At 44.6% G+C, this 20781-nt stretch overlaps 1 protein-coding gene across 2 annotated transcripts in view; it reads left to right on the top strand.

Moving 5' to 3' along the window:
• Nucleotides 1-14348, top strand: part of LOC134339237 (adhesion G protein-coupled receptor E2-like) — a 98525-nt gene extending 84177 nt beyond the window's left edge. The window contains exons 19-20 of one of the 2 annotated variants that reach the window (XM_063035575.1): nucleotides 5094-5320; nucleotides 13637-14348. In XM_063035575.1, coding sequence (XP_062891645.1) covers nucleotides 5094-5189 — 96 coding nt within the window. In that variant the 3' untranslated portion in view covers nucleotides 5190-5320; nucleotides 13637-14348. Of the gene's footprint in view, nucleotides 1-5093; nucleotides 5321-9496; nucleotides 9560-13636 lie in introns of those variants that run through there. The other variant, XM_063035576.1, reaches the window with a different exon arrangement.
• Nucleotides 14349-20781: the final 6433 nt, after the last annotated feature.

Genomic DNA, 20781 nt, shown 5'->3' with positions numbered 1-20781 from the left:
GGCGGAGTTAAGGAGGGTTTTTGATCTTCCAGAACGGGGTCAGGAGGCTGCCCACCGACTCTTGGACCTGCACCACGGCAGAGGAACGGTGAGAGCCTATGCAGTCAAATTCCATACCCTAGAGACGGGATGGAATGAGATCCCTCATAACTGCCTTCCAGCGTGATCTGAATGCAGGGGTTCCGCATGAGATCGCTGTGCAGGACGAGCAGGATAGTCTGGATAAACTGATTATTCTGACCAATCGAGTTGACGACCGGGTAACTGAGTGGCGCAGGGAAAGAATGTTTCAAACTTCCAACGCACACCAGATCACCATCCTTCCTCGTCCTCTCCCCCTCCCTCACCAGATCACCGTCCTTCCTCGCCCTCTCCCCCTCCCTCACCACCCAGCACCCAAACCACCGACGAGTCTATGCAAGTGGGGCGCATGCGCCTGTCTCAGGAGGACCGAGCGCAGCGCCGCAGGACAGGTTCCTGCCTTTACTGTGGAGATCCAGGACACTTCCGGGCGGTATGTTCCAAGCGTCCAGTAAAAGAGAATACCCGTCAGCAGGGAGGGGAATCCTGACGGGTCGGTTCTCTGTTCAGTCAGCTTCCCCTCATTCTGTAACGCCCTCAGTTTCCTTGTCGTGGAGGTCTCAGACCCATGAACTTAAGGCGTTTATTGAGTCCCGTGCAGCCGGGAATCTTCTTATGGACATCTCTGTCGCTCAGAGATGGGGACTTCCAACTCGGGAATTAAGAGCAGATCAACGTCAAGGCGCTGAACGGTCCACCTTTGGGAACCGGTCAAATCCAGCTTTCCACCCAAACCCTGCAACTGGTACTTGAAGGCAACTATCATGAAGAAGTATCTTTCTATCTGGTTAATTCACCTGAACTGCTACTGGTTCTTGATCTGCCCTGGTTATCCCGACATAATCCACAGATCAATTGGTCTCTGAAGGTACTCCAAGAGTGGGGACCAGCATGCCTGTCTACCTGTCTGGGTCCAGCTCAAACTCCATCCCATGAATCCCCCTCCTGTGTCAGCTAAGGATGTAGACCTGTCTGGGATTCGGGCTGAATATGCGGATCTCCTTGATGTTTTCAGTAAAAGAAAAGCCGCCACCCTGCCCCCACACCGGCCATACGACTGTGCCATGGACCTCCTACCTGGCACTAGTCCTCCCCGGGGCCGGCTCTTTTCCCTCTCTCGTCCTGAAACGGTGGCCATGGAGGAATACATTAAGGAGGTATTCAGCATGGGGTTTATCCGTCCGTCAACCTAGCCGGCAGGAGCGGGCCTCTTTTTCGTGAGCAAGAAAGATGGGAAGCTCCGTCCCTGCATTGATTATCGGCCCCTGAACAGCATCACTGTGAAGAACTGCTACCCTCTTCGCCTGCTGGCGTTTGCGTTTGAACATCTCCGGGGAGCAACAATATTTTCCAAAATTGATCTGCATTCCCAGCAGGCTGATCGGCTCCGTTGACAGGTAAAGCCATTCAAGCCAGGATAGGAGGCTCTGGTTGGCATCAAGGGATTTTCCCCTGAAAGTCGAGAATCGGAAATTGGCACCACGCTACGTGGGTCCGGTTGTAGTGGAAAAGGCTGTCAACAAGGTGTCGTATAGATTGCATCTGCCAGCATCGCCAAGGATCCACCCAGTATTCTATGTTTCCCAGCTCAAGCCGGTTACTACCTCTGCCCTGGGCCGATAACCTCCCCCTCCTCCCCGCCTGATAGATGGTTCCCTTGTGTATACTGTGCGGTGCTTCCTGGTTACATGATAGTGATGGTAAGAATTGGAGGAGATGGCAGATGAATGCGTGGCTGAGAAGTTGGTGCAGGGGGCAGGGTTTTAGATTTTTGGATCATTGGGATCTCTTCTGGGGAAGGTGGGACCTGTACAGATTGGATGGGTTGCACCTGAACTCGAGGGGGAGCAATATCCTTGAAGGTAGGTTTGCTAGCATGGTTCGGGAGGGTTTAAACTAATTTGCAAGGGGGATGGGATCTGGAGCAATAGAGCAGTGAAAGAAGTGCATGGAGTAAAGCCAGATCTAACATATAGAGAGGCTTTGAGGAAAGAGAAGCAGAATAAAGGGTGTAAAGGTAGTAAGGTAGAAGGGCTAAAGTGTGTGTACTTCAATGCAAGAAGCATCAGGAACAAAGGTGATGAACTGAGAGCTTGGATACATACATGGAATTATGAAGTAGTGGCCATTACAGAGACTTGGCTGGCACCAGGGCAGGAATGGATTCTCAATATTCCTGGATTTCAGTGCTTCAAAAGGGATTTTCAGGGGGGAAGGGAAGGAGGGGTGGCATTACTGGTCAGGAATACTATTACATCTACAGAAAGGGTGGGTAATGTAGCAGGATCCTCTTTTAAGTCAGTATGGGTGGAAGTCAGGAACAGGAAGGGAGCAGTTACTCTATTGGGGGTATTCTATAGGCCCCCTGGTAGTAACAGAGATACCGAGAGCAGATTGGGAGGCAGATTTTGGAAAGGTGCAAAAATAACAGGGTTGTTATCATGGGTGACTTTAACTTCCCTAATATTGATTGGCACCTGATTAGTTCCAAGGGTTTAGACAGGGCAGAGTTTAAGTGTGTCCAGGACAGATTCCTGTCACAGTATGTTGACAGGCCGAGTAGGGGGAATGCCATACTAAATCTAGTATTAGGTAACGAACCGGGCCAGGTCACAGATCTCTCAGTGGGTGAGCATCTGGGGGACAGAGACCACTGCTCCCTGGCCTTTAACATTATCATGGAAAAGAATCAATTCAGAGAGGACAGGAAAATTTTTAATTGAGGAAAGGCTATATGAGGCTATAAGGCTAGAACTTGCGGGTGTGAATTGGGATGATGTTTGTGCAGGGAAATGTACTATAGACATGTGGTCGATGTTTGGGGATCTCTTGCAGGATGTTAGGGATAAATTTGTCCTTGTGAGGAAGATAAAGAATGGTAGGGTGAAGGAACCATGGGGGACAAGTGAGGTGGGAAATCTAGTGGAAGAAGGCAGCATACAGGAGGTTTAGGAAGCAAGCATCAGATGGGTCTATTGAGGAATATAGGGTAGCAAGAAAGGGGCTGAGGAGAGCAAGAAGGGAGCATGAGAAGGCCTTGGCGAGTAGGGTAAAGGAACACCCCAAGGCATTCTTCAGTTATGTGAAGAACAAAAGGATGACAGGAGTGAAGGTAGGACCGATTAGAGATAAAGGTGGGAGGATGTGCCTGGAGGCTGTGGAAGTGAGCGAGGCCCTCAATGAATACTTCTCTTCGGTATTCACCAATGAGAGGGAACTTGATGACGGTGAGGACAATATGAGTGAGGTTGATGTTCTGGAGCATGTTAATATTAAGGGAGAGGAGGTATTGGAGTTGTTAAAATACAAATGTACATTAGGACGGATAAGTCCCCGGGGCCTGATGGAATATTCTCCAGGCTGCTCCACGAGGCCAGGGAAAAGATTGCTGAGCCTCTGGCTAGGATCTTTATGTCCTCATTGTCCACGGAAATGGTACTGCAGAATTGGAGGGAGGCAAATGTTGTCCCCTTGTTCAAAAAAGGTAGTAGGCTTTTATATAATGTTTATATAATTTTTTTTTCTTGAGACATTGTAAATGTTGTTTACTTTGATGTACTCGTGTTTATTTTGGAAAAAAATAATAAAAAGATTTGAAAAGAAAAAAAAGGTAGTAGGGATAGTTCGGGTAATTATAGACCAGTAAGCCTTACGTCTGTGATGGGAAAGCTGTTGGAAAAGATTCTTAGAAATAGGATCTATGGGCATTTAGAGAAACATGGTCTGATCAGGCACAGTCAGCATGGTTTTGTGAAGGGCAGATCGTGTCTAACAAGCCTGATAGAGTTCTTTGAGGAGGTGACCAGGCATATAGATGAGGGTAGTGCAGTGGATGTGATCTACATGGATTTTAGTAAGGCACTTGATAAAGTTCCACATGGTAGACTTATTCAGAAAGTCAGAAGGCATGGGATCCAGGGAAGTTTGGCCTGGTGGATTCAGAATTGGCTTGCCTGCAGAAAGCAAAGGGTCGTGGTGGAGGGAGTACATTTGGATTGGAGGGTTGTAACTAGTGGTGTCGCACAAGAATCGGTTCTGGGAACTATACTTTTCGTGAATTTTTATTAATGACCTGGATGTAGGGGAAGTAGGGTGGGTTGGCAAGTTTGCAGATGACACAAAGGTTGGTGGTGTTGTGGATAATGCAGAGGATTGTTGAAGATTGCAGAGAGACATTGTTAGGATTGAGAAGCAGGCTGAGAAGTGGCAGATGGAGTTCAACTCAGAGAAGTGTGAGGTGGTACACTTTGGAAGGACAAACTCCGAGGCAGAGTATAAAGTAAATGATAGGATACTTGGTAGTGTGGAGGAGCAGAGGGATCTGGGGGTATATGTCCACAGATCACTGAAAGTTACCTCACAAGCAGATAGGGTAGTTAAGAAAGCTTATGGGGTGTTAGCCTTCATAAGTAGAGGGATAGAGTATAAGAATCGCGAGGTAATGATGCAGCTCTATAAAACTCTGGTTAGGCCGCACTTGGAGTACTGTGTCCAGTTCTGGTCACCTCACTATAGGAAGGATGTGGAAGCATTGGAAAGGGTACAGAGGAGATTTACCAGGATGTTGCCTGGTTTAGAGAGTATGCATTATGATCAGAGATTAAGGGAGCAAGGGCTTTACTCTTTGGAGAGAAGGAGGATTAGAGGAGACATGATAGAGATATACAAGATATTAAGAGGAATAGATAGAGTGGACAGCCAGCGCCTCTTCCCCTGGGCACCACTGCTCAATACAAGAGGACATGGCTTTAAGGTAAGGGGTGGGAAGTTCAAGGGGGATATTAGAGGAAGGTTTTTTACTCAGAGAGTGGTTGGTGCGTGCATTGCACTACCTGAGTCAGTGGTGGAGTTAGATACACTAGTGAAATTTAAGAGACTACTAGACAGGTATATGGAGGAATTTAAGGTAGGCGGTTATATGGGAGGCAGGGTTTGAGGGTTGGCACAACATTGTGGGCCGAAGGGCCTGTACTGTGCTGTACTATTCTATGTTCTATGTTCTATCTCACCAGGTACGTGGTAAGGTCCAGTACCTTGTGGACTGGGAAGGTATGGCCCAGAGGAACGTACTTGGCTCGCAGCGAAGGACATCTTGGACAAGTCGCTGATCCGGGACTTCCAGCGGACACAGCTCTGTGGCGTCTCAGGGGCTATGACTCGAGAGGGGGGCCCTGTCACAACCACGGATTCAGCAGCGCAGTAGATGTGGCAATTGCGCTTGTGAATTTGCACGTGTTGGGTAATTATTATTCAGCCTGATAGTATTTAACTCCATTCTTGTCGTCGTGGTGCTTGTTGAGACTTGGACAGAGCATAGCAATGCTTTGCTGCTGTTGTGTATCTGGCCTTCCCTGAGATACTGGACTTTCAAATCAACTGACTCTGAAGACTAGCGGTATTTGTATAGTGTTTAGATGTCCTTTTCAGCCATAGTGTAGGCTTCGTTCTCCGTTGAGAGTTCTAGTTAACGGCCCTGTTTTGTCCTAGCGTTTATTGTTTTGTTTTCCCCTTAACACTGTTCGTATTAAAGTCTGTGAACTATCAACCTGCTTCAGTATCTCTCACTCTGCACTTGGGCCATATCCAAACCGTGGTGATACTCCTGTATTATTTCCTTTCGAAAGTTGCATGGCTTGAACAGAGTAGATGTGCATAGGATGTTTCCCATGGTGGGGGAGACTAGGGCAAGAGGGCACAGCCTCAGGATAGAGGGGGTCCATTTAAAACAGAGATGCGAAGAAATTTCTTTAGCCAGAGGGTGGTGAATTTGTGGAATTTATTATCACAGGCAGCTGTGGAGGCCAGGTTGGTTGGTGTATTAAAGGCAGCGTTTGATAGGTTCTTGATTGGACATGGGATCAAAGATTTTGGGGGAAGACTATGAGTGGGGCTGATGATTCGGACGTGTGGTACCTGTTTCAGTTCGCTGATTCCCCAGTGCCGGGAGAAGAGGCTCCTGGCCCTTCCCTCACTGAGTTATGGGAAATGAGGGAGGGTGTTGCAGAGCCGCCTGTATTACAGCCGGGACTGGGGGAGGAGAGGATGGAGCCAGAACCTGAGGCAGAGGGCTCACAGGTGCTGAGGGGTCCCCGTGAAGGTGAGGGTCCAACAGGTAAGCCTGGGGTGTCACCTGGGGCGTCTGAACAGGAAGAGTCAGCAGAGGAAGTACAGAGGTCTCAGAGGAGTAGGCACCCCCCAGAGAGGTTGAATTATACAACGCCGGGAGAATAGGGTGTGATCTCTACAGCCCTGGGAAGTTACATCACTTCTTTACGCACCTGGGTTGGGTTTTGTGTTTTACAAGGAGCACTGGTGAACCCTGTTAATGTCGTGAGGGCATGACTTTTATTTGGTCGGGGGAGAGTGTACGGGGTCTTTCTTTTTTATATGTTAAATTTAAAATGGCTTCTTTGTTATGTTATACTGGGGAATGCTTCTTTGTTATGTTAAATGCTGAGAAGTCTTTAGCTAGACAGTTGCTTGGGTTAATACAGATAGCAGGATGCTATTAGCCAATGGGTGGTCATGTATCGTTTTGTTTTTGGATGATAATACTGTCTCATATGACTGGGGACAGGGTTTTGGCAGGAAGTCTGAGGGGAGACGGGGTTTTTGGGGGAGAGTCAGAGGAGAGACGGGGAGGACGGCGGACGGGGTTTTTGACGGGGAGTCGGAGGAGAGACGGGGAGGACGAAGGAGAGACGGGGAGGACGGTGGAGAGATGGGGAGTCGGAGGAGAGACAGCGAGGACGGCGGATGTGCGGAGAGGCTCCGGTCGATCACTTCCGGTGGTCCCGAGCCTTGAGTCGACAGGGTCTGGGTGGTCGTCACGAATTGATTGAGCCCCAACGGTTGTGCATGAAGAACTTGGACTTTGATAAGTCTGGCGCCTCTTTTTTTGCAATTTCTCCACTACTGGTCAGGTGTGTTGTTACACACTTCGTGGTGACTTTATTAGGTACAAGAGTGGAACATGGTGTGGTTTTCTGTTGTTACTGTTGCCTTCCTTTCAGCTGGAACCAGTTTGGTCATTCTCCTCTGATCTCTCTCGTTAACAGGGTTTTTTGCCCACAGAGCTACCGCTCAATGGATCTTTTTTGTTTGCTTTTTACGTCATTTTCTGTAAACTCTACAGACTGCTGTGTATGAAAATCCCTGGACGTCATCAGTTTCTGAGATATTCAAACCAACCCATCTGCACCAACAATTATTCTACAGTCAGAGTGTTGTTATATTTTGGAGGTGGAGATATGATTGGTCAGGCGTGTGGCGTGTTTCCATCAATCGCCAGGGTGTTGTTATATTTTCGGGGTGGAGTTATGATTGGTCAGAGGTGTGGTAATATATCGGAGATGGGATCATCATTGTTAGTGTGTGGTTATATTTTGGTTTGTTTCCTACATGAGTCTGTGTTTGATTATGTGTCGAGGTGGGTCCATTACTGAGGTTATCATTCTGTGGCTCTCTTTTGTCAAATTCCACACTGACCAAGTTCCGAGGTTAGGATTGAACCTGGGACAGTGGCACCTTGAGGCAGACGCTCTGTACCACACACATTTTACAGAATGTTGTACACATTTTCAGCACCTCCTGAGTGCCAGTGTTGCAATATTTCAGACCTGTTTCCATGCAGGACCTGAGTGAATTTCACTAACACCGAGATGAACTGAGATCGGAGCATTGGCACGGGAGGTCAGCAGGTGACTAGGTCTGAAGAAGGTAGAGGAAGAAGAAGGTGGAGGTGGAGACTTCCTCCAACTAATTATCTTCATTGATGATTGTTATCACTGACAATCACAGGTATCCCATAGTTAAAGGACTATTAAATGGTCCCCTAGCACAATATGGATTAACTCGATCTCACAATCTACCCCTCTCTCTGCTCTGCACTTTCTCTGTAACTATAAAACTTCAATTAATTTATGAATTTTATTTAGACATAGTGTGGGACAGGCCCTTCCGACCGTTTGAGCTGCACTGCCCAGCAATCCCATGATTTGACCCTAGCCTAACGACCTATTAACCTACTAACTGATAAATTTTTGGACAAACTCCACACTGAAGTTCACTGTCATTGAGATGAACTGAGATGGGAGTGTTTCACTTTTGAAGGCTTCCCACTTAGCAAGTACACCTTTGCCCAAAAGCAACCTGTACCATTCCACACCTTTCAGATCCTTTCTGATACCATCAAAATAGGCCTTTGTCCAATTTAGAATCTCTACCCTGGATCAGAACTTCTCCATTATTGTCTTGAAACTAATGGCATTGTGACCACTTGAGGCAAAGTGTTGCTTGACACAATCTTCTGTCACCAGTACTGTCTCATTCCCTAACAGGAGATCTAGCATTGAACTCCCACTAGTTAGGACTATATATTGATGAAGGAGACTCTCCTCTATACATTTGACAATCTCTATCCCATCCTGTCTGGCATCTCTACTGTCCTCACTGAACGGATGTAGAACAAAGAAGGGCAAAAAAAAACTTCACTGAGAGCTTTTTTTGCCTTCTCTTCACTGATGACTCTCTTCACTGAAGCCTTGATGAGCTGAAGCCTCACCACTTTAACTCTATCCACTTAGACTCTATCCACTCACACTTTCCCCTGCCTGCCTTGAATTTGCACTTGCTCATCAATCCCCAACACTGATTGGTCACTGGGCAAAGATCAGATAAACTGCTGCAATCTTGTGCTGCCTTTTTCCACTCAAGCACTGGACCTGGATAAAATTCCCCCTCACAAGCACCTGACATCCAGACAGGTTGCTGGTGAGAGTTCAAGGACACTGGGGTTTCCATACCAGGCGGTGATGCAGCCAGCCAATATACTCCCCACTACTCATCTGTAGAAATTTGTCGAAGTTAGAGAGTGGAGACTCAATGGTGGAATTTGTTACCACAGGTAGCTGTGCAGGCCAAGTCATTGTGTGTATTTGTTAGATTGTTAAGCCCTTGATTGGTAATGGCTATTAAGTGTTGTGGGGAGAAGGTGGTCTTAAAAATCAAGTCATTATTGAATTGCAGAGTGGATTCAATGGGCCAAATGGCCTAATTCTGCTCTTATATCCTGTGGTTTATACAGCTGTACCCCTTGGATAAACCTCTTTACCTATCGATTGAACAATATGCGGAAACTCTCTCTGAGTTGGGGTGAATGGAATTGAAGAATTTAGAGGAAAGATGGATAAAGGGACAGAATGATGGGCTGATAGTGGGAGCGAACTTTCAGAAAGAGAAACACTGCCACAGGCTCGATAGTCTGTCTCTGTATGCATTCTGTATAACCAGATGGAAACCTGTACAGGTTCTTACAATATTTCTAAGTTAGACATTTTTCACAAGAAGAAAATGTTATACAAGCTACAATAAGATCCGAGAACCATAAAAGAAAAACTCCTTCCATTACCTGCAGGTTGGTGAGCATTCATGTATTGGAATTAATGGCAAAAAGTGCTGCAGTATCAATAAAGCTCAGTTGGGGGCGCCAGTCAGCCACACAGACACACGAGATACTGCACCATGCTGGAGATCGAGAGTGATACACACAATGTGCTGGAGGAGCTCAGCAGGTCAGGCGGCATTTATGAATCGGAATTAACACTTGACATTTCAGGCTGAGCTTTCATCAAAACTGGAAAGGAAGGGTACTGATTTCAGAATAAGAAGGTAGGAGGAGGGAAGGAAGTTGTAAAAAGTGGCAGGTGATAGTTAAAAGCTTGCAGTAAAATTTACTGTCAGAGTACATACATGACACCACATACAACCCTGAGATTATTTTTCCTGCGGGCATATTTAGAAACTAGGAGAGGGGAAGGTGTGAAGGAAAGAGCTAAAAGTTGATTGGCGGAAGAACTGAAGGGGCAATCTGATAGGAGAGGACAGAAGACGATGGAGGAAAGGGAAGGGGGAAGGAACACTGGCGGGAGGAGATCGACAGCTAAGGAGATGAGGTGAGAGAGGGAAATGGGAATGGATAATGGTGTAGGAGAGGGGGAAGCAATTACCTGAAGTTTGAGAAATCGATATTCATGCCATCAGGTTGGAGGCTACCCAGACAGAATATAAGGTGTTGCTCCTCCAACCTGAGTGTGGCCTCATTGTGGCTGTAGAGGAAGCCAGGGACTGACATGCTGGAATGGGAATGGGGAGTAGAATTGAAATGGGTGGCGAACGGTTCGACACATTTTCTGTTGCACAATGTATCAAAGTCCAGTTTATTGTCATGCGTACAATTCATGTATGGACAGTGCAATGAAAAACATACTTGCAATAATATCACAGGCACATTGCATCAGTTACACAACACTCACAAGAAAAACATAAATTAAGCATTAATTATCAAACTATCCAAGAAAGAAAAGAAACAAAATCAGGTTTATTATCACTGACTTATGCTGTGGAATTTGCTGTTTTGGGTAGCATATTGTGCATCAGATTAAACAATTACAGTATGTTATAATTAGAAGTTTAGAGAAACTGTTTACTGCAGTGCTAAGGAGTCATAGTGTTGTCATGGTGAGGGAGTGATTAGGGTTTTGCTGGTAAGTTCATGAACTGAATGATCAAAAAAGTCAAAGTAAATTTATTATTAAATTATGTGTATGTTACCATACACTACCCTGAGATTAACTTTCACAGACATTTACAGGAAAATAAATACAATAGCATTTATGAAAAATTATACTTAAACATAGACTGACAAACAAGCAATGCACTAAAGAGGATAAATTGTAGAAATCAAAATAAATAATACCGAGAACATAAGTTGCTGAGTTCTTAAAAGTGGGTCTGAATGGATCTGGAATCAGTTCAGAGTTGAGGTGAGTTAATTTATCCAAACCAATTCAGGAGCCTGATAGTTGTAAGTGTAATTACTGTTCCTGAACCTGATGGTGTGGGACTTATGGCTGCTATACCTTCTGCCTAATGTAGCAGTGTCACGTACCCCGTGACGGGTTAAAGAGCCAGCAGAAATGGAGAACACCTTGGAGTTTGGTATTGCTATTAACTAATGCTATTTTATTAGTAAGCACAGTTCATGAGGGATAATTCAGGATCCTGTCACACCTTCCTCCTTTTAGGAAAAAGTTTGATGAAGCAGTAAAGTTTTTAGTTTTACTGTAGATCACAAAGTTTGAAACAATACATGTATGATTATCAGATAACAGAGCAAAACATGTACAACTTCTAACTTAACATCTGGATAAACAATCAGATATAATGTTGTCAGTACCTTTTACATATTTTATTTTCAGGTCATATTCTTGCAAGATCAGACTCCAGTTTAATAACCTTCTATTCTTATCCTTCATTTTAGTTAAAAACACCAATGGATTATGGTCCGTGTAAACCACAAATGGTTTCTGGGCAGGGCAAACATAGACTTCAAAATGCTGCAAAGCCAGAATAAGTGATAGCAACTCCTTTTCAACAGCAGAGTAATTTTTCTGGTGCACATTAAATTTCTTTGAGAAATAAGCTACTGGATGTTCAATTTCATTATCATCCTTTTGCAATAATACTGCCCTGGCAGCGTCATCACTAGCGCCTACCGCGATCAAAAATGGTTTATTAAAATCAGGTGCCTTGGGCACAGGATAATAACACAGGATGGTTTTCGGGCATTCAAATGCCTCCTGGCAAAGGTCACTCCATACAAATCTTTCACTCTTCCCTAGTAATTTTGTTAGGGGGAGTGCGATATCAGCAAAGTTCTTACAAAACTTACGATAATACCCAACCATTCCTAAAAACCTTCTTAAAGCTTTCTTGCCCATCGGAACGGGAAACTCAGCAATAGGTTGAACCTTGGCCTGTACAGGAGCCAGTTGGCCCTGGCCTACTACATAGCCAAGATACGTGACAGTAGCATGACCAAACTCACTCTTAGCGAGGTTCACAGTAAGATTTGCATTGGACAGCCTTTCAAACAGTTTTTCTAACAGCCGCAATAAGCTCTTCCCACGTGTCATTCCATACAACCAGATCATCGATATAAGCCCCTGTATTTTCTGAACCCTGAATTACTGAATTCATCATCCTTTGGAATGTCCCTGGAGCTTTTTCCATCCCAAAAGGTAAAACATTATATTCATACAGCCCAGAAGGTGTGACAAATGTAGATACTGCTTTAGCCCTCTCTGTCAAAGGAACACACCAATATCCTTTCAACAGGACAATCTTTGTAAGGTATTTAACCTTTCCCACTCTATCGATACAATCACCACTCTCTTTCCTTGTTCTTTCTTGTTTCCAATTTCTTGTTCAACCATTCTATTTTCCTCTAAATTCATTCTGTAGGGATGCTTTTTGGTCGGCTCGGCTGAGCCTACAATGACCTCATGCACTGCAGCCGTGCACTGTCTTGGAATGTCAGGGAATAAATCTTTATACTTGCTAATTATTCTACCAATTGTTTTTGCTGTGCTGGCTCCAACTGATGGACCTTGTCAGTAATGTTTTTTCAAAATAAAGGAATTCTCAAATCTTGTTGATACTATATTCAGCTTGTTAAAATTATCCGGTATTGATTACCAGCTTCCACGACTCCGTTTGTTTTCATAACCATACTCACAGGTGCTATCCTATCAAACCAGTGTTCCACTTTAATTTGGGAGTTTTGCAAATTCTGCTTTGCAAGGTCACAAGCCTTTCTCGAAATTTCAAAACATAATCCAGTACACTGACACATCTGGACCAGACCACTGTTCTCTGAGTAGGGTCAAAGGTCCTCTGGGCCTGTGACCAAAAACAAACTCAAACAGACTACACCCCAATGATTGTTGAATCAAATCCCTAACAGCAAATAAGAGTAGGGTAACCCCCTCTTCCCAGTTTTTTCCATTTTCCACACAATATGTTTTAATCATGGTCTTTAGAGTGAAGTGGAACCGTTCCAAGGCTCACTCGGACTCTGGGTGATATGCAGATGACACAATGTGCTTAGCTCCCAGTTCTCCAACTATCCTCTGGAATGTTCTCAAAGTAAAGTTCCTACCCTGGTCAGATTGAATTTCTTTGGGCAGACCTACCAGTGTGAAGAAATTGATGAGTGCTTTTACCACAGCCTTGGCCTGGACATTTCCGAGAGGCAGGTCTTCAGGGAACCTAGACGCAGCACACCTAATTGTTAACAAGTAAAATGACAAGTTGCAGTCTTTGGCAATGGGCCAACACAATCCACTATGACTCTAGAAAAATGTTCACCAAAAGCAGGTATCGGTTTAAGTGGTGCTACTTGAATAACCTGATTAGGTTTCCCCACAACCTGGCAGGTATGGCAAGTCCTGCAAAAATTCACAACATCCGTTCTTAAATTAGGCCAGAAGAATTCCTTCATAATCCTGTTCACTGTCTTTCTCACTCCAAAATGTCCACCTGAAGACATACTATGAGCCATGTTTAGGATCTCAGCCCTGTAAACTTTCATAACCAACACCTGGTGCACAATAGTCCAATCCTCACTTGCAGGCACAGTAGGTAGTCTCCACTTCCTCATTAACACCCCATCCTTAAGATAATATCCTACTGACTCTTTCTGAATTTCATTCAGGAGAAGAAGAAGGCGGGAGGAGAAGATGGCGGTGCGCCTGCGAGTGCGCAGCTCTCCGGTGAAAAATGATATTGTATCTGTTAAATAGGGGCCGTGGACAATTCTGATTTGATGGAGAATGGACGTGAAAGCACAGAGGAACATCTGGAGAAATTTCTGAAATGCCCATTCGCTGCTGTCATTAGTGTGTGGTCAGGAACTTTCGGAGGGTGGGCTTCAAAATCCCCGGTCTTGCCTGCTTTTGGCGACTGAGAAGGAGGTCGAATCATTCGGACAGAGATGGCGCTCAGTACTCGTGTCGGAGAGCTGATCAGAGCTCGAAGTTTTTGGATGACTCAGAGTCGGATTGTGGTCGGCATGGCAGGGAGATTTTTCTTCCTTCTCCCATCTGCGTGAGATGTGGGACATTTGAGAAACTTTGAACTTTACTGTGCTCATGGACTTCTTCATCAAGTTATGGTATTGTTACACTGTTTGTAACTATATGTTATAATTATGTGGTTTTGTCAGTTTTTTCAGTCTCGGTTTGTCTTGTGTTTTTGTGATATCACACTGGAGGGAATAATGTATCATTTCTTAATGCATGCATTACTAAGTGACAATAAAAGAGGACTACGTGTCTTCATAATCATCATCATCCTCGGAGAGAGCTGTCTTCCTTAAAACCACAATTTTAGAATCTCGCTTCTGTTCCTCTATAAATTCCTTTCTTGACAAGGACAAACCTTTCTCATCTACCTTACTCTCATCAGCTTTATTACCCAAATCCTGCTGTAACATGGAAGTTAGAGAAGTCTGTGACAAACCATACTGATTTGAACCCCTGGTTTTGCTATCATGGTTCTCAAAATGGCCCTGCCCCGAAGTATCCGCATCAGCAGACTTATTAGACATGCTTCAAGTGACTACGCAGGCAGAGTAAACATCAGCCTTTCTGTATGGGTCATTAGCAGCTGCTTTGCTCGTTAACCGAACTGCTGGATAATCATCACCTTGGATAGGTGTCAACCTCTCCCCCAATGTTTATTAAACTTAGCACTATCACCAGACTTACGAAAACCATGTTTAATTGTGAAAAATCCCAAACAATCCATTTATTTTATTTCTACAACCTTTATCTCGATCTGTCTCCATAGTAATTCCCGGAAACAGCTTCTCAAAATCAAAACACACCTTTTTCTCCACAACACCATCGTGAAAAGCAACTTCATAACCTTGAAGGTGTTTACAACCAAATGTTAAAACAAAATTCGACAGCGTGACACATACTTCATTAGCAGGTGTCACCTGACTGGCAACAATGAATATAGAATTGAATTGAGTCAGGTTTTATAAAACAATCAAACATTTATTGAACTCTGCTCAATATATAAAAAAAACAAAAAATAATCTTAGCCAGAAGTTAACTGCTTTGCGGCCATTTAACAAGCCACCACTCAGTACTAGTTCTTAAAGCGATAAATGTGAAAGCAGTTCTTAAAGCGGTAAATTCAAACACAGTTCTTAGAATGGTAAATTCGAAAGTCCAAGAGATTTATACAGTCAATTAGGAGAGATTTTCTTGAAGTAAAGAATACCTCGAAGACACGACGTCACACCAGTCCCAGCTGCATATGCCTTGTCCGCAGGATTCACGACAACTGAAATAAAACAGTTTAAAGGCACTGATCTTTCCCTCTGGATACTAGATCCTGCACAGCCTTTTCTGCCACTTTTAGCAGAGGCTATCTCATGCAGATCACTGTTTCCCCGACCGAGATTAGGAAAAACTTCTTCACACAGAGAGTGGTGAATCTGTGGAATTCTCTGCCACAGGAAACAGTTGAGGCCAGTTCATTCGCTATATTTAAGAGGGAGTTAGATATGGCCCTTGTGGCTACGGGGATCAGGGGGTATGGAGGGAAGGCTGGGGCGGGGTTCTGAGTTGGATGATCAGCCATGATCATAGTAAATGGTGGTGCAGGCTTGAAGGGCCGAATGGCCTACTCCTGCACCTATTTTCTATGTTTCTATGAATTCAATAATGGTTGATCCTTTCAACCGTCGAACGACTCCTTCATGTTCCCGTCTTCACTCTCCAATACTACTGAAAAGATACATCAACAAACCTGGTAGTGATTGATTAAACTGCCGGCCCAAGACTATTGTACCTTACAATAGAACGTAAGACTCCGTTTTAAATCAAAACTGCGTCATAAAGCAAATACGCAGCAGAGCAGAGTATCTGGCTAATGTTCTAACTGGAAAACAAAAAAAAACTGCATATATACCTGGTGAGAATAGGTCATCACGTGACCTCACATTGGCAGGAAAATTACATCATGTGACCTCCACAAGATCATTACATCATCCTCATAAGACAGTCACAAGATATCCATGAGGTGTGTAACACAGGCCATTGTCCTGAAAACAGGATCAAAGGTCGCGAAACTAATCCAAACTTCACAAGTACTTTATTCCAAAGTCCAGAAACAACACTTTTCTCAATATCTGCAGTAACATTTACCTTATCAATTTTCATCTCATCACTAACTTTTAGAACAATGGAGGGTTATGGGCTGAGTGCAGGTCGGTGGGACTGGGTGAGAGTAAGAGTTCGGCATGGCCTAGAAGGGCCAAGATGGCCTGTTTCCGTGCTGTAATTGTTATATGGTTACATGGTTAATACAAGTGACTGAGAATCCTCAATTTCCACTGGTACCAAGGCTAACCCCTTATTCAGTGAACCAAGACCATCTGACACAAAAGGACTACATTCCTTTCCAACTGAGTCAGACACCTCAGACCTTAACTGAGCTTCAACATTAGGTTCAGTACCCCATGAATCCACAGGTACTTCAACAACCTGAAAACAGGCAATCAGGACAGCTGCCTCTTCTGGGCTTTCATCATTTGTCCCAGTTTCAAATTCAAGGTTACACTGATCTTCCCTGCTACTTTCTGGGAAACTCTCATCTGTAGTAAACTCAACCTTGTGGGTGAAAACAAACCTGTCTGCTAATCTAGCAGACTCCCGCAAGGTAGCGGCACCCTATTCATCGAGGTATGCCCTTACATGATCAGGAACACACTTCTTAAATGCTTCAATCAACACCAGCTCTTTCAAGCTGTAAAAGTCAGCAGGGTCCAACACTGGACATCCCAGCTGCCACATCTCCCTCTCGAACTGTCTCCGCTTTTCTGCTCCTCAGCCTCGAGCCGTTTTAATTGCAATTCACGCTCCATCTTTAATTCTGCCAACTGAAGCTGAAACTCAGCCTCAGTAGGTTTACCTTCCAGGAACATTTTCAACACATCCTCAGTAAATTGCTTCATCGAAATATAATATTCAACTATTTTTCTTTGAATTTCTACCTTAGTCATATCCTTCTTCACCGTCTTAAGTTCCAGTTCCTCAACAATTTTCCGCAACTCATCCTTTCTAGCTCTCTTCAAAGCCACAGGGTTTGCGGATGCCAGAAATTTCCTAACATCCATTTCTGCTGTTTTTCCACACAACCAAATCAAAAGGGATTTCCCCCACCCCCCCCAACCAATTTTTAGAATGGCTCCCACCAATTCGTTCATATCCCGGACGCAGACCCCAATTTTGTCACGGACCCCGTGACGTGTTAGAGAACCAGCAGAAATGGAAAACGCCTTGGAGTTTGGTATTGTTATTAACTAATGCTATTTTATTAGTAACTACGCAATACAGTAATATAACATCAGATAAACCAAGCAGGTTAGCAATGATTATATTATATCAGTGTGAAAATATAAAAGACCAAGCTTCTTCAAGCCTGGAAGTAAATAGATGCAGCCTGACGATGATAGGTAAATTTCAGTTCAGTTCGTGGGATTGAGTTGAGTGGTGATAGAGAGAGAGAGGTGTTGTGGTTGTTCGAGTAAGCCGATGCCGTCAATCTTCCTGTTGTCCTCCAAAATCCTTTAGAAGTCACCGGATGTGACCACAACAAGAGGACCGTTTTATGTGGTGGAGATATCAACCCAGGCGGGGGTTGGACACGCTAATAACTTCCCACCGATCACACCTTTTCCACACTGCGAGTTCTGATCGATTCTTCTGATTGATCCTCTAAAAACCCACCTTTCGGTGGGCACAAAAAAGCTCCAAAATCATGAGTCTGTCTGTCTACCAGCTGACCTTCTATTTGTGTTAGCATGCTGAATATCAGCTGTCCATCAAGTAGCTCCTCCCTTCTCTCTCTGTAGGAACTCAGAAGCTGGCAGTGTCCTTGCAGAAATTCCAAACAAACCATTAGCAATCTTTGCCTCTCTCTTAATAACCAGGTGTTTGTGCTGTATGCACTCTCTCTCTTTTTAAAAGCACAGTTCATAAGGGATAACTCGGGATCCCAACACAGTAGTGGGACGAGAGCCTGGCCTGGATGGTGGAGGTCCTAGTTGATGAATGCTGCTTTCCTGTGTCAGAACTCCATGGTGGTGACGTCCTTACATCTGATTGGCTGGGCTAGATCTACCAGCTTCTGCCAAGGGGAGGTAACAAACTCAAACTCCATACAGACAGTTCCTGAGGTAAGGATCGAACCTGGATCACTGGAGATGTGAGGTAGAAGCTCTACCAGCTGCAGTAACGTGTGATTTTGGGGCACGGTCAACACTGGGTGCTACTTGTCTCACGAAGAAAGGGTGCTGCCAAAAATTATTTTAAAATGGATGAACATTACCACTGTGTAAGCCATGAAGATCATCAAATTCTGCTGATCTGATAATGTCCTTATCTCAGTTTTGGCTTCTCCCATTCAAACCTGTTCTCACAGTGTGGAACACAGGAGCCCGTGGAATTTCAATTCCCACCTCCCAGTTCAAGCCCAATGAACAATCCTGTCCCAGTTCTGATCAGCTGGGTCAGAAGAGGAGAAGAATAAGGAGCAGGCACAGGACATCTGACCCTTCAGATCTGCTCCTCCGTTCATCCACATCATGGCTCATCCTCTACTTTCACACTATTTCTGTTGGGACCGATAGTAACATCCTCCAAGAGGAGCACAACCTGGTTGTGGTTTGGAGACTCGTGTGCCTCAATGATTCTGAGAGCAATGTTGGGTGGAGTCAGGACATTGTGCTCGTAGGGCTACCCATGCTAAACAGGCCAAAGGGTAGAGGCCAGATGAAGAGTTGTTTCACTGGTTCTCCACGTTCGGAGGTTATGCGCTGGACTAACCACCCTGACTGGTAAGAAACAATTGTTACAGAAACAGCAATGAAGAAACCTTCTACACAGACAGACGGAGGAACTTCATTGCTGCTCTAAATGCCAGCGGTGTAACGGGCAGAAAGTACTGTAGGATCAGTACAGCACAGGAACAGGCCATTCAGCCCATATTGTTGTACTGAACTGATAAACTAGGGAAATGCCTAACTAACCTAATCCCTTCTTTTATTTATTATTATTGAGATGCAGCGTGGAATAGACCATTCCGGCCCTTCGAGCTGCACTGCCCAGCAATTCCCTGACTTAATCCGAGCCTAATCGCACGAAAATTTACAATGACCAACTAACCCACCAACTGGTACGACTTTGGACTGTGGGAGGAAACCAGAGCACCAGGAGGAAATGAACGTGTTCATGGGATGAATGTATAAACCCCTTACAGGCAGCAGCGGGAATTGAACCTGGGTCACCTGTACTGAAAAGTGTTGTGCGAACCACTACACTACTGTGCCTACACAACGTCCATACCCCTCCATCCTCGGCACATTCATATGCTCGTTTAAGAGCTTCTGAAACACCTCTGTCATACAGTATATGCCTCCACCACCACCCCAGCATCACCCACAACTCTCTGTGTAAAATAACTTTTCCCATATATCTCCTCTGAACTTACCCCATCATCATGCAGGCTCTCTAGCAATAAGAATTGGTATGTTTCAGTGAGATCCCTACAATTTCTCTAAAGAACACAGCTCTAATCTATTTAAAGCAACACACACAAAATGCTGGAGGAATGCAGTAGACCAGCCAGAATCATCAAGACTAGAAACAAAGGCAGGAAGTCAGAATAAGAAGTTGGGGGGAGGGGAAGGTCTCAGCCCAAAACGACAACTGTTTACTCGTTTCCAGAGATGCTGCTGGGCCTGCTGAGTTCCTCCAGCATTTTGTGTGGATTTCCAGCAACTGCAGATTTCCTTGTGTTTCTTATCTATTTAATCTTTACTCTGTGTGTGTGTCTTTATTCAAAATTAGGTTAACATCACTGCCCTATGTCATGCAATTTGTTGTTTTTCAGCAGCAATGCAGTGCACTACATTGAAAACTGTAAATTACAATAATAAATCTGAACAAAGATACTGAGGAGGTGTTCATGGGTTGGTTGATTGTTCAGAAATTCAGTGTGGAGAGGACGAAGCTGTTCCTGGGCGATACGGTTCCTAATGACAAATGCCGCCTTCTTGCGGCATCATCTTCTGAAGTTGTCCTTGATCCCGGGGAGGATAGTGCTCATCGCCCGGTAGCACATACATCGAGAGTGGTGAAATGCTTTGAGTGGTTTGTCATGACCAGACTGAACTCGTGCCTCAGCCAGGACCTGGACCCATTGCACTGAGCGTCATAGGAGGGAGGTCATTCCTGCCTGTGGCCATCAAACCTTACAACTACTCCCTTGGAGGGTCAGACACCCTGAGCCAATAGGCTGGTCCTGGACTTATTTACTGGCATAATTTACATATTACTATTTAATTATTTATGGTTTTATATTGCTATATTTATACTCTATTCTTGGTTGGGGCAACTGTAACGAAAATCAATTTCCCTCGGGATCAATAAAGTATGACTATGACTATGATGATGATTATGACTATTTGCCTATCGCCACAATAGGTCAATGGCAGACACAATCTCAATAGCTCTCCACATGGCTTTAGCCCACCTGGACAATACAAACATCAATGTTACGATGGTGTCCATCGACTAAAGCTCTGCATTTAATACCGTCATTCCCACAATCCTGATTGAGAAGTTGCAGAACCTGGGCCTCTGTACCTCTCTCTGCAATTGGATCCTCGACTTCCTAACAGGAAGACCACAATCTGTGCGGATTGGTGATAACATCTCCTCTTCGCTGACGATCAACACTGGTGCACCTCAGGGGTGTGTGCTTAGCCCACTGCTCTACTCT

This window comes from Mobula hypostoma, chromosome 29 (assembly GCF_963921235.1).
Source record: "Mobula hypostoma chromosome 29, sMobHyp1.1, whole genome shotgun sequence".
NCBI classification, from domain to species: Eukaryota; Metazoa; Chordata; class Chondrichthyes; order Myliobatiformes; family Myliobatidae; genus Mobula; species Mobula hypostoma.
This window is presented reverse-complemented; position numbering and strand designations above follow the sequence as displayed.